General features: G+C 43.9%; 1 protein-coding gene across 4 annotated transcripts in view; it reads right to left on the bottom strand.

Annotated features, from left to right (window-relative positions):
- Positions 1–12498, bottom strand: part of ADGRB1 (adhesion G protein-coupled receptor B1) — a 206964-nt gene that overhangs the window by 36225 nt on the left and 158241 nt on the right. For all 4 annotated transcript variants that reach the window (XM_021387913.1, XM_021387911.1, XM_021387912.1 and 1 more), the window contains 2 exons: positions 6444–6510; positions 1907–1992 (listed from right to left, as the gene is read on the bottom strand). In XM_021387913.1, the coding sequence (XP_021243588.1) occupies positions 1907–1992; positions 6444–6510 (153 nt within the window). The remainder of the gene's footprint in view (positions 1–1906; positions 1993–6443; positions 6511–12498) is intronic.

Raw genomic sequence — 12498 nt, 5'->3', positions numbered from 1 at the left:
ATGTATAAAGATATTTCTGATACATGCCATTAGAAAGTCAAAGTTTTATGACATCAGTAATTACAGTGATTTCCTCTGTTCAGTATAGGGCAAGACTTATTGTGTCTCAGGTATTATTTTTCAGAAGCTATTAACACTACTTTATTAATGACAACCAATCTGCGGTATATGTGCTGGGCTCCTCATTCAACAGGTTGATTCCCCCCTCCTTTTTTGGGTGGGTTTCCCCCTTTTTTTTTTTTTTTCCAACACTGAACCATACTTCTTGCCTCTGCTAAAGGAAACACAATGTTTCTTTATACCATCTCCTCAGATCCAAACATGTCTGAGGCCATGACTCATACTGATTATCTTCAGATCTACCCTCCAACACGGTTCCCAAGCCCAGGCCAGAAGCGGCTAGCTAAAGGGAGGGAGCATCGGGGATCCCAGAAGCATCCCCACAATCTCAGTGGGTGCACTTGGAAAGGAGAACAAAATCACTTAGCACAGAGAAGGCTTAAAAGTGCTGCACACACACACACGGACATGAAAGGGGGGAAAAAGAGAAAAGAAAGAAAAAACAAAGAACATCAGAAAAAGGACTTTTTTTTTTCCTTTGTTGGTTTTGTTTTCAAAGCATAACTGTGAGTATGATCAATAACCAGCTGATAGGTATTAAATAAGGTCATTCTGTGTGCAGTTCAGCTTAAAGAGGGAGAGACTGATAAGCAGCAACTCGCTGCTCTGCTAATCCAATAAATGATTTATTTGAGCGTTGACTTTCCAGTGTAATTACCTTCCTATGGACTCTGCCTGCAGTTAGGGTATTTTCTTGAGCTCTCCTTGAAAAAAAGGCATCATCCAGAATAAAGCATTTCCCTGTTAGTGGTTGCTTAAAGCAATGCACTAAGGTCACTTACTCACATAGGTATTTAATCCAGCAACAACACATAGCTCTGCTCACCCAAAAGGGCTTAATTTTCCTCTTATAATAAATATTTTGCTTAGGCATCGAGATTCCTTCCTCACTGCACCAAGGAACCATACCATTTGGCCAGGTCAACACTGCAGGTTAAATGTGAGCCTTCCCTTGTTCCTATTCTTCTCTGGCTAGATAAGAGCTTGCTTCTGCCCTCAGTTTTGATGTCATCATTCAACAGATGCATTGTGAACAGTTTGGAGGGAAGCCAAGGGAGAGCCTTGTGTGGTTGCTGCCATACTGGCTGCTGCCAAGAGCTGTGGAATAAACTCTTCCATTATACTACAGAGAAAACCACTTAGCATCAGACCTGGGCTTCAGATGGAGGTTTGAGTAGTGGCTGTGGAGAAGATTTTCAGGAGGTATCAGAATTTCTTCCTGCAGAAGAGATACCTTTCTCTACTAATCAGTCCTCATTACACATCCACCCATATACTAATTTGTTCACCTGTACACCTTCAAAACCCTTTCCTTCAAAGCATTGTGTACCTTTGCTATCCCTCAGCCATCTGCCAGCTGTTAGATGCGACTCACACAGCCCATGCCATGTGCCAAACTCAGCAGTGACACATCCCTCTCTGATCCAACTAATTCTCCAGGAGTTAGTGAAAACAGTGTCTTTGTTTTCCCTATATTTTGGAAGAATATGTCAATTTGGGCTGAAGCCTTTTTAACAAAGAGCTGAATTCAAACCCTCCCTATATCAGCATGGTGCTGCTTCTTGTTTTGTTGGGTTTCTTTTGCCTCTGCACCGAATAACAAGGCAGAAATATCAGTCCATGGATTTCTTTGTTCATTTGTTCCATTTTGTTTAAATCTGCTTTTGCTTGTTTGCATCTCCAATCTCCCTTTGCATTTCTCACCTGGTTATTGATCACAACCTTGTTTTTTGTTGTTGTTGTTTTTTGTTTTTATTCTTTATTTAGATGTATTGATAAGGCATACCCTGCCCGTTCCTTCAGTTTCTTATCTGTTATTCCATCTTTGGATACAAGTTTGTTAAAAACCAGAATGCCAATAACCATGTTCACCTGTTGAAAGAAAAACAACACACAGTTTTGTTCTCAGATGGGGCAGATCACACTCAGCAGTACAGAAGCAACAAAAGGGCAAGCTGAGCCCTTTTTTCTTCCCAAAGCTGGGTGACAGTCACATGTCTGCAGGCCATTACCCCTCTTATCCCCGTTCCATCCCACCTCCCTTGGCCATGTGTCTGAGTTCAGGAAAGCAGAATGCAGCTGGCAGCAGCTCAGAGAGGTCTCCATGGGCCAGGACAAAGCTGTAAAGTGCTCAAAATGCTGCAGGGCTCATAGAATCACAGAATCATTTGAGTTAGATGGGACCCTTAAAGGTCACCTAGTCTAACTCCCCTGCAATGAACAGTGACATCTGCAGCTAGATCAGGTCAAATGCATGCTCAAGATCTAGCTAGGAAAACTCAAAGCATAAAAATATTTCTTCAGGATAATACAAATTGAAAGTGGCCAATGCAGGGAAGAGCACTGGCATGACGCAATTTCAAAAGTATTTTTTGGAATCTGTGGACCAAAAGCAGCAGCACTAATAGGATAAGGTGGTGCGATCCAGATGGATAGTCATCATTCCTGATCAGTGAAGCACCACTGCTGCTCTCAGAATAAGAGATGGAGAGGCACTTGAGTAAGTAGAAATATCAGCTGCTGTGGTAGGATGTCTTGAGAGAGACTGCAGATTGCACAGTTCATGGACTAGCCATCTATCCATTTCCAAGAAATTAGTGGGCAAAGCAACTTTACACAGCACTTTGTTCTGCTTTGTTAGGGTAAGAACACAGATGTCTGTATCAGTCAGGTATACATATTCACAGGGAAATACAGGCTGTGCAGAGCTAAGGTCTTGCAAAGTGATGTTGAACTCCTCAGTGCTCCATTTTGATTCCATTCACTGTTGCCAGCTGCATCTGTTTCACAAACCCCATGCAAACCTCAGCAACCTCTGAACATAGCCACTTCAGTGATACACAAGCATCACCTCTTCCTAGGGGCACAGTGCTGATGGTGGAAAAAAGTGACATTCTCCTGGTTTTGTTATCAGTGAAATAGCTGGTGGTGGTAGAATGAAGTACTGGATGCACTTCTGCACATTGTGCTTGCAAGGAAATATTTCAGGCCAAATTCAGATACGTGCAATGTTTGATGTCTTACCTAGTAAGAGCCTGGGTGAGTTTAGTACACCCTTGAGAAGTAGTCCTAAGGAACAACTAATAGAATCATCAAATTATTAAGGTTGAAAAAGATCACTAAGATTATCTAGTCCAACTATCAAACCACCAAAGAACACATAACCCATGGAAAGGACATTTCTGCTCACACAAAGCCTTCATCTAGATGCCAAAATCATTCTCAAGACTGAGCAACGTTTCTGAATATGCACTGCTGATTTCATCAGGACATGACCCAGCTTTCTGATGTGGAGTCTACAGCTGGCAGCAAATGGAAGAGCTCCCAAATAGCAATTATTTTCTTTTGTATCAGCTGTTGGGAGAGGGCAATACTTTCCACAGCTGTCAGTCCATTTCTAGAGCACACCATTGTTTTGTTGTATAGAAACAATGCTGGCAAGTCACACAGTAACTCAGCCAAGGATCAGCAAGAAAACAAACCTGAGTTATATGCACACTTATGAGCACACTCACAACTCAGGGGTCTTTCTTCACCATGCTGGAGGCTTCTGAGCATATGAGATCCTCTTCTTATACGTGAAATAAAGCAGTAAAGAATATGAGGGTGAAGTATTGCAGGCTGCAAACCTACTAGGGTTTGGCACAACAGGTGCATCCTCATTCATTTATGGCAGGGGAGATGAAGAATTGCAGCTCTGTAATTGCATCTCTGCAACTATTTTAATAAATAAATCTATTTTATCCAATACATTGATCATCATGATCAAAGTCCAGAAGTGAAGGCACAAATCAGAGATTCAACCCTTGAGATAACCAGTGCCTGGTGACTGATGACCCGCTGTCATGACTTTAGCATGCCATGAGGCTCTCCCTGCAGAAGCCTGTTTCTTTCAGACTGTGTAAAGCGAAGTGTCATCAGGGTGCTTCACCTGAGTTAGATGCATAAAACCACTTGCAACAGCCCTGAATTTAAATTTCCTGGCATTCTTAAGGTTTAAAGCATAGGTAAACCCAGCTGGAGCCACGTCAGCAGTGCGCAAAGTCATCTGGGTGCCTACATATCGTATTCCTCAGAGTGTCGGGTGAGAAAGAGCTGCTTAACTCAGGCACAGAGCCAATTCCCATCTTGTTCTGTGATCCCTGCACAAGAGCAGATGGACTCTCTGGAGCAAACCTGTCCTGAGAGTAGTACAGCTGCATATCCTGCATACAGCCTTGTGAGAGCCTTGCTGTCCTCATGCTGAGCCAAGGTGGACTGACCCTCCATCTCTGGCATGGCCAACCTGAAATCAGGACAAAACATGCACAAAAGAGACAATTGTCTGGTCTCATACACAGTGCATACTTGAGAACTGCATATTCAACCCTGTGCTCTGCTACAAAGCCATAGCGTGAATTTTGTCATCTCAGGTTTCCATTTATAAGAAAGTGTTCAATGCTTATTCCTCCTCCTCTTCCCCAAGTTCCTCAGGATATACGTATACTGCCTCATACCTCTCTTGGGCATCATTTGCTCCTCATTTAGCTAGCAATGAGTCAGGTAGTATAAATGAGATGTATGGGCTCCTTCTCTAGGCAATGAAAAGAGACAGACACCTCCAGAGATGACTCACCACTTCCTAAGACCTTCTTCTGCTGGTATGAACCAGCATTTGCAGGTGTTGACCTCACTGTAAGGTTATCTCCAATTTCAGCTTTGATGCTGAGTGAAAACAGAGATGCCAAATGGAAGCAGGGTAGGGAAAGCTGAAGAATTACTTCCCTTGTTGTTGGCACAACGAAAGCAAAACAGGCAGAAGACTGACTGCTCTTTCTCCGGGCACTACAATAGCTCACTCCCTCCTAATCACTGCTTTCTATTGCACATTCAAGCCACTGAGCCAGAGCTATCTGTTATTATGTTGTTGAGCAAAGAGGTAGTTCATCTGAAAACACTAAGCCACTTAATGCTGTTGTCAATTATTCTAGCAATAAAGAAGACTCTAAGCCCGTCAGTAACATTACCAAGCGAAAACCAACTATCACATGCATCGCAGAAATCTAAAGACTGGCTAGCATGTATACCTGCGTGTTCCCACTCTTTGCTGATGGCTATCCAAAGGCTCAGCTATGTGTTGTATCAGTGCTAAAGAAAGACCGCAGGAGAGAAAAGCTTTGCTTTATTGTAGAAGAGGGGCAACCGATGACTTGTTTCTTTGACATCATGATGACCCCAAGGTGGCTTGATGTGCAGTGACAGCAGTGAGAATAGAGGCAGCAAGAGGCTTTGTGCAGCTATTCTCCTGTAAGCTTCCTCCTGCCACAGGGCAGATATCCCCCTCAGCACTGCTTGAAACAAAAACCTGATCCAAAAAAAGAAATGGCAAATGTCAACAATCCCATTCCTGTGGGATTCTCCAGGGCACATGAGCCTTAGAGACCATATAGCTCCTCCACTGGATAAAACATTGAGTTGGAGAGAAAAAGACTTCCACTTAGATGGGTCTAAAAGTGGCATTAAATGTGTCTGCAGTTGCTACAGAAGGGATTTCCTAAAGGGACCAGCAGTTTTCAAAGTCTTTGAACCCTGACAGTCAAGATCTCTCATGATCAGTGAGGCTTCAACAGCAGGGAAGCTTGATGAAAGGTCTGTCATCACGTGAGTGAAACCTTCAACTCAGAAAGTAACTGGCTGAGACGGGCTTTGGTGTTGGGTTAGAGCCAAGGGATAGGAGACAGAAGGACAAACTACTGCCTAGCAGGAGGCAGGGGGACAGAGTTTATGGATGTTTGCTTGAACTACATCATCTCTTTGAACAAGAAGCAAACGTGATGTTTTTGGAGCCATAAAGGATCCCCTCAGCTTTATTTTCTAAAGACTTCAATTTCATTTGCAAGCAAGAAAGCTACTCAAATGCCATGGACATCTGGGAGAAATGAAGAATGAAAGCTGGCTGTGGAGACCCAACTTGGTCTAAGAGCAGCCAGTAACAGCAGATTCTGAAGGAGTCAATGTCAGAGTTTTCCACCACCATTCTGCACTTCCATCCAGATAGGTCAATAAAAAGGTAAAGCATTATCCAGATGTCTAAGGGACTCCAGAGCGGACAGAGGTAGAAGGCTGGTTGCTGAGGTACACTGTATTCCAAACTTAAACCCATCCCAAATTGCTGGCTTCTAATACTTTGTGTTTTCTTCCTGAAGGAGAAAGTTATTAAAAATAAGAGTAGAAACAGAGAGGGACACTCTTGGGTTGAAAAAATGAGGGAAGTCTTAAAAAATTAAAAAAAAAAAAAAAAAAAGAAAGAGAGAAAAAAAATGATTTCAGCCAAGCTCAAATACCAAAACAACAGCAGCGGCTGGTCCCACGAAGGCGTAGAGAAGACCTCCCTCTAATGACAGCCAGCAGCTGGAAAAGTAAGAAAGAAAAGAAAATTAGTCGGTAGCTAGCACCACCAACAAAAAGACACATGTTTTGCTGCCTCCCTTTGCCAGTGGAGTTGATCTCAGGAGCTGATACTCCATGGTAAAAAAGTCTAAGAATTTACAGCAAGCAAGTTTTGCTTTTCATTTTTCCTGTACTTGCACAAAGGCCCAGTTGCCTGGGGGTCTGCCTGCAGAGCTATGTTTGATTACCATTTGATTGTTGACAGAGGAATGCATGCAAAATTCATGCGATGCTCCGTTTCAGACCAGGTCCTGCTGGAAGCTACAGCATTACTTTGTGAGCAAGATAATTCTCTTGTCATGCTCGCTCAGGCAAAAGAGCAGATTTGTTCATTTGCTAACCAGTAGGCCCAAGGGGGGCTTGGGTCCAGAAGCACAGTACATTTCTGCTCCTGGATCCTCCCTTTGGGCATGCTGCCATGGGGAAATTTCACAGCTCAGCAGCAAGGTGGGAATTCACTGTGCTACTTAAGTGGATGTTCTTAAGTTGAAAGTGAGGTATTGTCATGCCTCCCTTGGAAACCAGCATGTTGCTTCTCCCTCACACCACATAACCTGAGAATCACAGAATCATAGAAAGGGATGGGTTGGAAGGAATCTTAAAGTTTATCTGGTTCCAAACCCCCTGCTGTGGGAAGTGTTGCCACACTTCAGATGAGGCTGCCCAAGGCACTATCCAACCTGGACTTGAAAACCTCCAGAGATGGAGAATCCACTACCTCTCTGGGCAGCCTGTGCGAGTGACTCACCACCCTCTGAGTAAAGAATTTCCTCCTAATATCTAATCTAAATCTCCCCTATTTCAGTTTCAAGCCATTCCTCCTTGTCCTGTCACTATCAAATTTCCCCTTTCTCCACTGACTTTGTGTGGAATTCAGGTTCTTAATCTGCCTGGTGCCTACACAGCCCAATGGGATCTTCTCACTAAGTACTGATGTTTATTATGTCTGTGCCTACCATGCAACCAGTAAGCCTTGATGACATTTCTGTTCAGTGGAGATCCAGTCAAAAGAGTCTTCCATTGAACTCCATTGACTGCACTGACCAGACTTTCACCACTTAAATAATCACTGAATCATAGAATCATGCAATCAGTGCACCTAGACGAGATGAAGACCTCCCATCTCTCAGGTTAACACTATAAATGTGCTCCAGGGGTCCCCATGGAAATCCTACTGCACTGTACATCCACATGCAGATCTCACTGCGCACTGAAATCCCCATACTGCTGTAAAGAAAAACAGAGATAGGAGAAACCTCTATTCCTATCCTAATAGCTGAGCATGACAGGATGGCCAGATAGACGATGGGGATCTTCATGTTTGAACATAAAAACAGGAAGGAAAATCTTTTTTTTTTAAGGAAACACTTTTCCATTGCGAAGGTGACCAAGGAGGCTGCCTATAGAGGTGGTGGAGTGTCCCTCCTTAGAGATCATCAAAATCCACCTGGACACTTTCCTAGGCAACTTCCTGTAGGTGTCCCTGCTTGACCTTCAAATGCTCCTTCCAACCTCAACCATTTTGTGATTGTGTGACAGACATGAACAGTTAAATCAGCACTGGAGCTGGATGTCCATTTCATGGGGAATGCAGCACACCCAATGCATGGGTACTTAAATTAGGTATTTCAGAGCAAGAGCAGATGAGAATCTACACTGTGTCACCAACCCCATGGAAAGTTCGCATGCTGAAACATGGCAGTGCCCTGGAGTAAATGTGCAATGGATTAATCCTGTTTCAACAATAAAGTACCATGCATTTACCAATGGATAAGAGCAGGGAACCACTATGGAACAAGGACTTCCTCAAAGCTCTTAAACCAGCTACCCTGCAGTAATTCATTTATGTGCTTGTACTCTCAGCAATATAATTTCATTCTGCATCAAAAGAAACTGCCTTTCAGACTTCTCCCAGGACACATAGCTCTCCTGGAAACATTTCAATGTTGTTGATTGGCTTCAATTGTTTTTGTATCAGATCTGACTTCCAACTATGTTATTTTTCACCTTAAAACTCAGAACATTTGGGGAAAAAAAAACCCAAAGAATTTCAAAATGAAAATTGAAAGCAGGACGTTCTGACTTTCTCCAAGTCCTGAATCTAGTTTATTTCTAAATTAAAGCTATCACATGTTAATTTAATCAGTTCTGATTTCTTCCTGATAACAAGTTGCTCTCTGAGACGTCATCTGAGCAGCTGTAATAATAAAATGAATAATAAAGCAGGAAGGGAGGGAATGGGAATGAAGTGTTGGAGGGCAGTGATAACTGAAATTCTTCATGAATGCAAGGATAGGACAGGGGGAGAACCAGGTGGTCTCCCAGATTGCTGTACTTGCCCCCAAATCTTTTGCTCCAGTGTTTAATCCTAGCTTTAAGAATATTTTTCCCAGGAACCCTTCCAAGTAGAAAGGAAGGAGACAGCTCACTTGAAGAAGGGAGCAGACAGTCCTGCACTCCGTTAGCAATGAGGACACAGCAAAACGAGGGCTTTCATTCCCATCAGGTCCTTGGCAGCCCCTCTCCCCCCTCCTTGGGCTTTCTGAAGTTGGGTTCACACATCACCAAGCACTGGCCCTCATCCTTTTTGACTGTCTAATCTCCCTGTCACAGCACGTAATCAAAGTGTTTCCTTCCAAAACTGTCAGAGGTGGTGGCTGACAGCAAAGAAAGGAAGAAGTGGTATTTGAGAAGGAGAACTGACAGCCAGCTCCACTAACATGCTGGTCTAGTGGAGACACTTTTATCCTTGTCCTTTTAAGGCACAAAAATGTTTGCATTTCACTAAGAGTACTTGCCAAGGGATCTCTTTGGAGATCTTTTTAACAAAATTACCACTGGAAGAAAGTGAGTGAGTGGTTTAACAATGATCAACTACCATTTCCAAGCACTGCTTCTCAGATTGACAGTAGCTCTTGAGTCCAATACCAAAGACCTCTTCGCCACACATCTGATTAGTTTGTGAATCACAGAATCGTAGGTTCATTTGAGTTGGAAGGGACCTTTAAAGGTCACCTAGTTCAACTCCCCTACAATGAACAGTGACATCTACAGCTAGATCACGGTGCTCAGAGCCCTGCCCAATCTGAGTTTGAATATCACCAGGGACGGGAGATACTGCATCCATCACCACCCTGGGCACCACCTCTCTGCTATGACAAAGGTGTGAGATGGAAGATTTTTGTCCTGGTCCTGCAGACAGCTGACTTCCAGCAAGAACTGACTACATCCCACAGCTCTGCTGGCAACAGTTCTCACCTTGCACAAAATTAAGCACCCACTGCGTAACAGCCAACATATTTATATAGCTAAGACTACAGCTGGCATTGAGGGCTATCCCACCAGCGTTCAGAGATCAGTACAAAAGTTACTGAGATACCTGTGGGTGACCAAAGCTCTGATGCAATGACATAGAAGGACCCCTGGAAATTTGCTGTTTCCTGGTGCTGCTCTTAGACAACTCCTCTTGTGGGCTCAATTGTGAGGAAGGATATGAGTTCCCAGCTACCAGTAGCACTACCTCAGTTGCTCAATTCAACCTTTATAGATCCAAAATCAGTCTCTGGAGTACTGGTTAAAGGGCGGTTATTAGTGTCTGGTGAGTCCAGGGAAGGCCACAAGGATTCTCAAGGTTTACAGCACCTCTCCTATGCAAATAAGCTGGGAAAGCTGGAGTTGCACAGCCTGAAAAAGAGAAGACTTTGAAAAGAACTCAGTGTGGCCTTCCAGTACCTAAAGGGGGCCTACAGGAAAGCTGGAGAGGGACTCTATCAGGGAGTGTAGTGACAGAATAGGGGACAATGGTTTTGAACTAAAAGAGGGGAGATTTAGATTAGATATTAGGAGGAAATTCTCCACTATGAAGGCGGCCTGACTGTGTAGGGACCCTGAGCAACCTGGTCTAGTGGAAGGTATATCTGCTGACAGTGAGGGGTTGGAACTGGATGATCTTTAAGGCCCCTTCCAACTCAGACCTTCTGAGTCTATGATTTTACACAGACATTCAGCCTAATGATTTGAGACTTTCTTTGAGACTGGAAGAACAGCCTGTACCCTTCCCCTAGGTCCTCTCCAAACAACTACAAAATCTCCTTTCAAATACAGTTCAGCTGAGAAAAAGGAAAAATCCTCTTGTCTGCTTGCACTCACTGTAGATGGAGAGTTCAAAGCCCTCCGGAAGAAGTGTCCTGAACAATACAGGCTTCTGGCTGAATGCCATCTTGAGAATTATCACTTACAAAACACCAGGGACCTTCAATATCTACTTGATTTTTAATTTGAATTCTCCTTCTCTACTTAAAAACTGGTGTCCCAATCTGGCCAGCGACAGCGTAGACATTATCTCTAGTCTTCCCATGCTTAGAGCAGTCTCTGACCTCCCTGTGATACGTCTTGGAGACAGGCTCAACCTTTCAACTGCTACCATGCCTCAACAGAAGAGGACTCCAGACTGTCATTCAGTTGTCTGCCATCATTACAGAATAGCCTCATCCCATAGCTACATCCATCCTAGAACAGCTACAAATGATGACCAGGACAAAGCTGGGTGAAGTAAGGTTGGACGAAGTTTTGAATGACACTATAAAGCCCTTTGTGGGCTATTATGTTAGCTCTTGTCCCTTGAGTTACAGATAGAGACATGTTAAAGCTAATGTCTTCTGATTCGTTCAGCAAGATGAAACCTTGAAGTTCTATTACTGCCCCTGCATGCCCTATGCTAGTTAAAGAGTTAAAGAGCCTCTGGTCTCCAGATCCAAGTTTTGCAACTACCACACACCCTACTGCAGTGGTCAGAAACCAAAAGAATCCTGGAACAACATTAGATCCAATTCCATATTCTGTTTATTTGTCTTTAGCATTAAACACTGTTAAATCTAATTTCTCTGTCTGAACAACCTCAAGTTTTCAAGTTCAGCTCTGAAATTACTGGTGTACAATACTGACTTGCTTCTAGAGGAGAGGTAAAATCCAAAACATCAATAAAAGAGAGCTTTTATGCCTCTTGAAGAGGAGATAAAGGAAAAGCGTGCTGCAGTGTAGGGTCACCCTGTGTCTTGGTCTGCTGATCTTTACTTCGTGTTTTAAAAATATGAAGTTCAGGTGCAAATCTGCTCATGAACCAGCCTGGAGAAGCAGCATGTACCTGCGTGTGCCTTGTAGCACGGAGTCAGAGCAGAGACTGCTTAACCGGTGCCTGCAGGGACACACATGCTGCTTGGGACAGTGCTTGGTTTGAGTTCACTCTAAGCTGGCTCTTGGTAAAGCCAACAGGAGGAATCACAACTAGGTGGTAGTGCTACAAATGTCTGTCTGGAGGCTGTTTCCTGTGCTTGTATTCTGCACATCACGGCATTAGGGACACATCATGTATCAGGAAGACTTTTCCAATGGATAAGAGCTGAGAGCACGTGTGTGAATTTACTGAGCATCTCATGAAGCCTGCTGCAGTCATGGCTGATGAATCACAGAGCCTTGCAGAAGAGAGGAATGGACAGGCTGCCTGAGAAAGGAGCAGTGTGGGAGCACGATGCAATGCTTGAGATACCTTCCTATTTCAGTGACAAGCACCCTGACAGCAGGGCTAAGAAATTGTGTTCCTGAGTCTGTGGCTCCTGCTGGGAGCACAGGATCCCCTGCCATCCCTGGGCAGCCAGCCAGCCAGCCATACAGGCAGAGAGGAAGGCAGCAGCCAGCCCCTGGATGCAAGGGGAAACAGACATTGAAGGGCTAAAAGAAGTCAGAAGGTTGACAGCAAAAGGAGGAGAGCTGCTCTAGTTAATCACAGAATCATTAAAGTTGGAAAAGACCTCTAGGATCATCTAGTCCAACTGCACACATAACAACCAATATTGCCCACTAAACCTGTGCAGCCCGGGAAAGAAAGAAAGTCAACACACAGCTTGTGAAAAGAAAAGGGAAGGGGAAGGGGAAGGGGAAGGGGAAGGGGAA

The sequence above is a fragment of the Numida meleagris genome, chromosome 2 (genome assembly GCF_002078875.1).
Source record: "Numida meleagris isolate 19003 breed g44 Domestic line chromosome 2, NumMel1.0, whole genome shotgun sequence".
NCBI classification, from domain to species: Eukaryota; Metazoa; Chordata; class Aves; order Galliformes; family Numididae; genus Numida; species Numida meleagris.
This window is presented reverse-complemented; position numbering and strand designations above follow the sequence as displayed.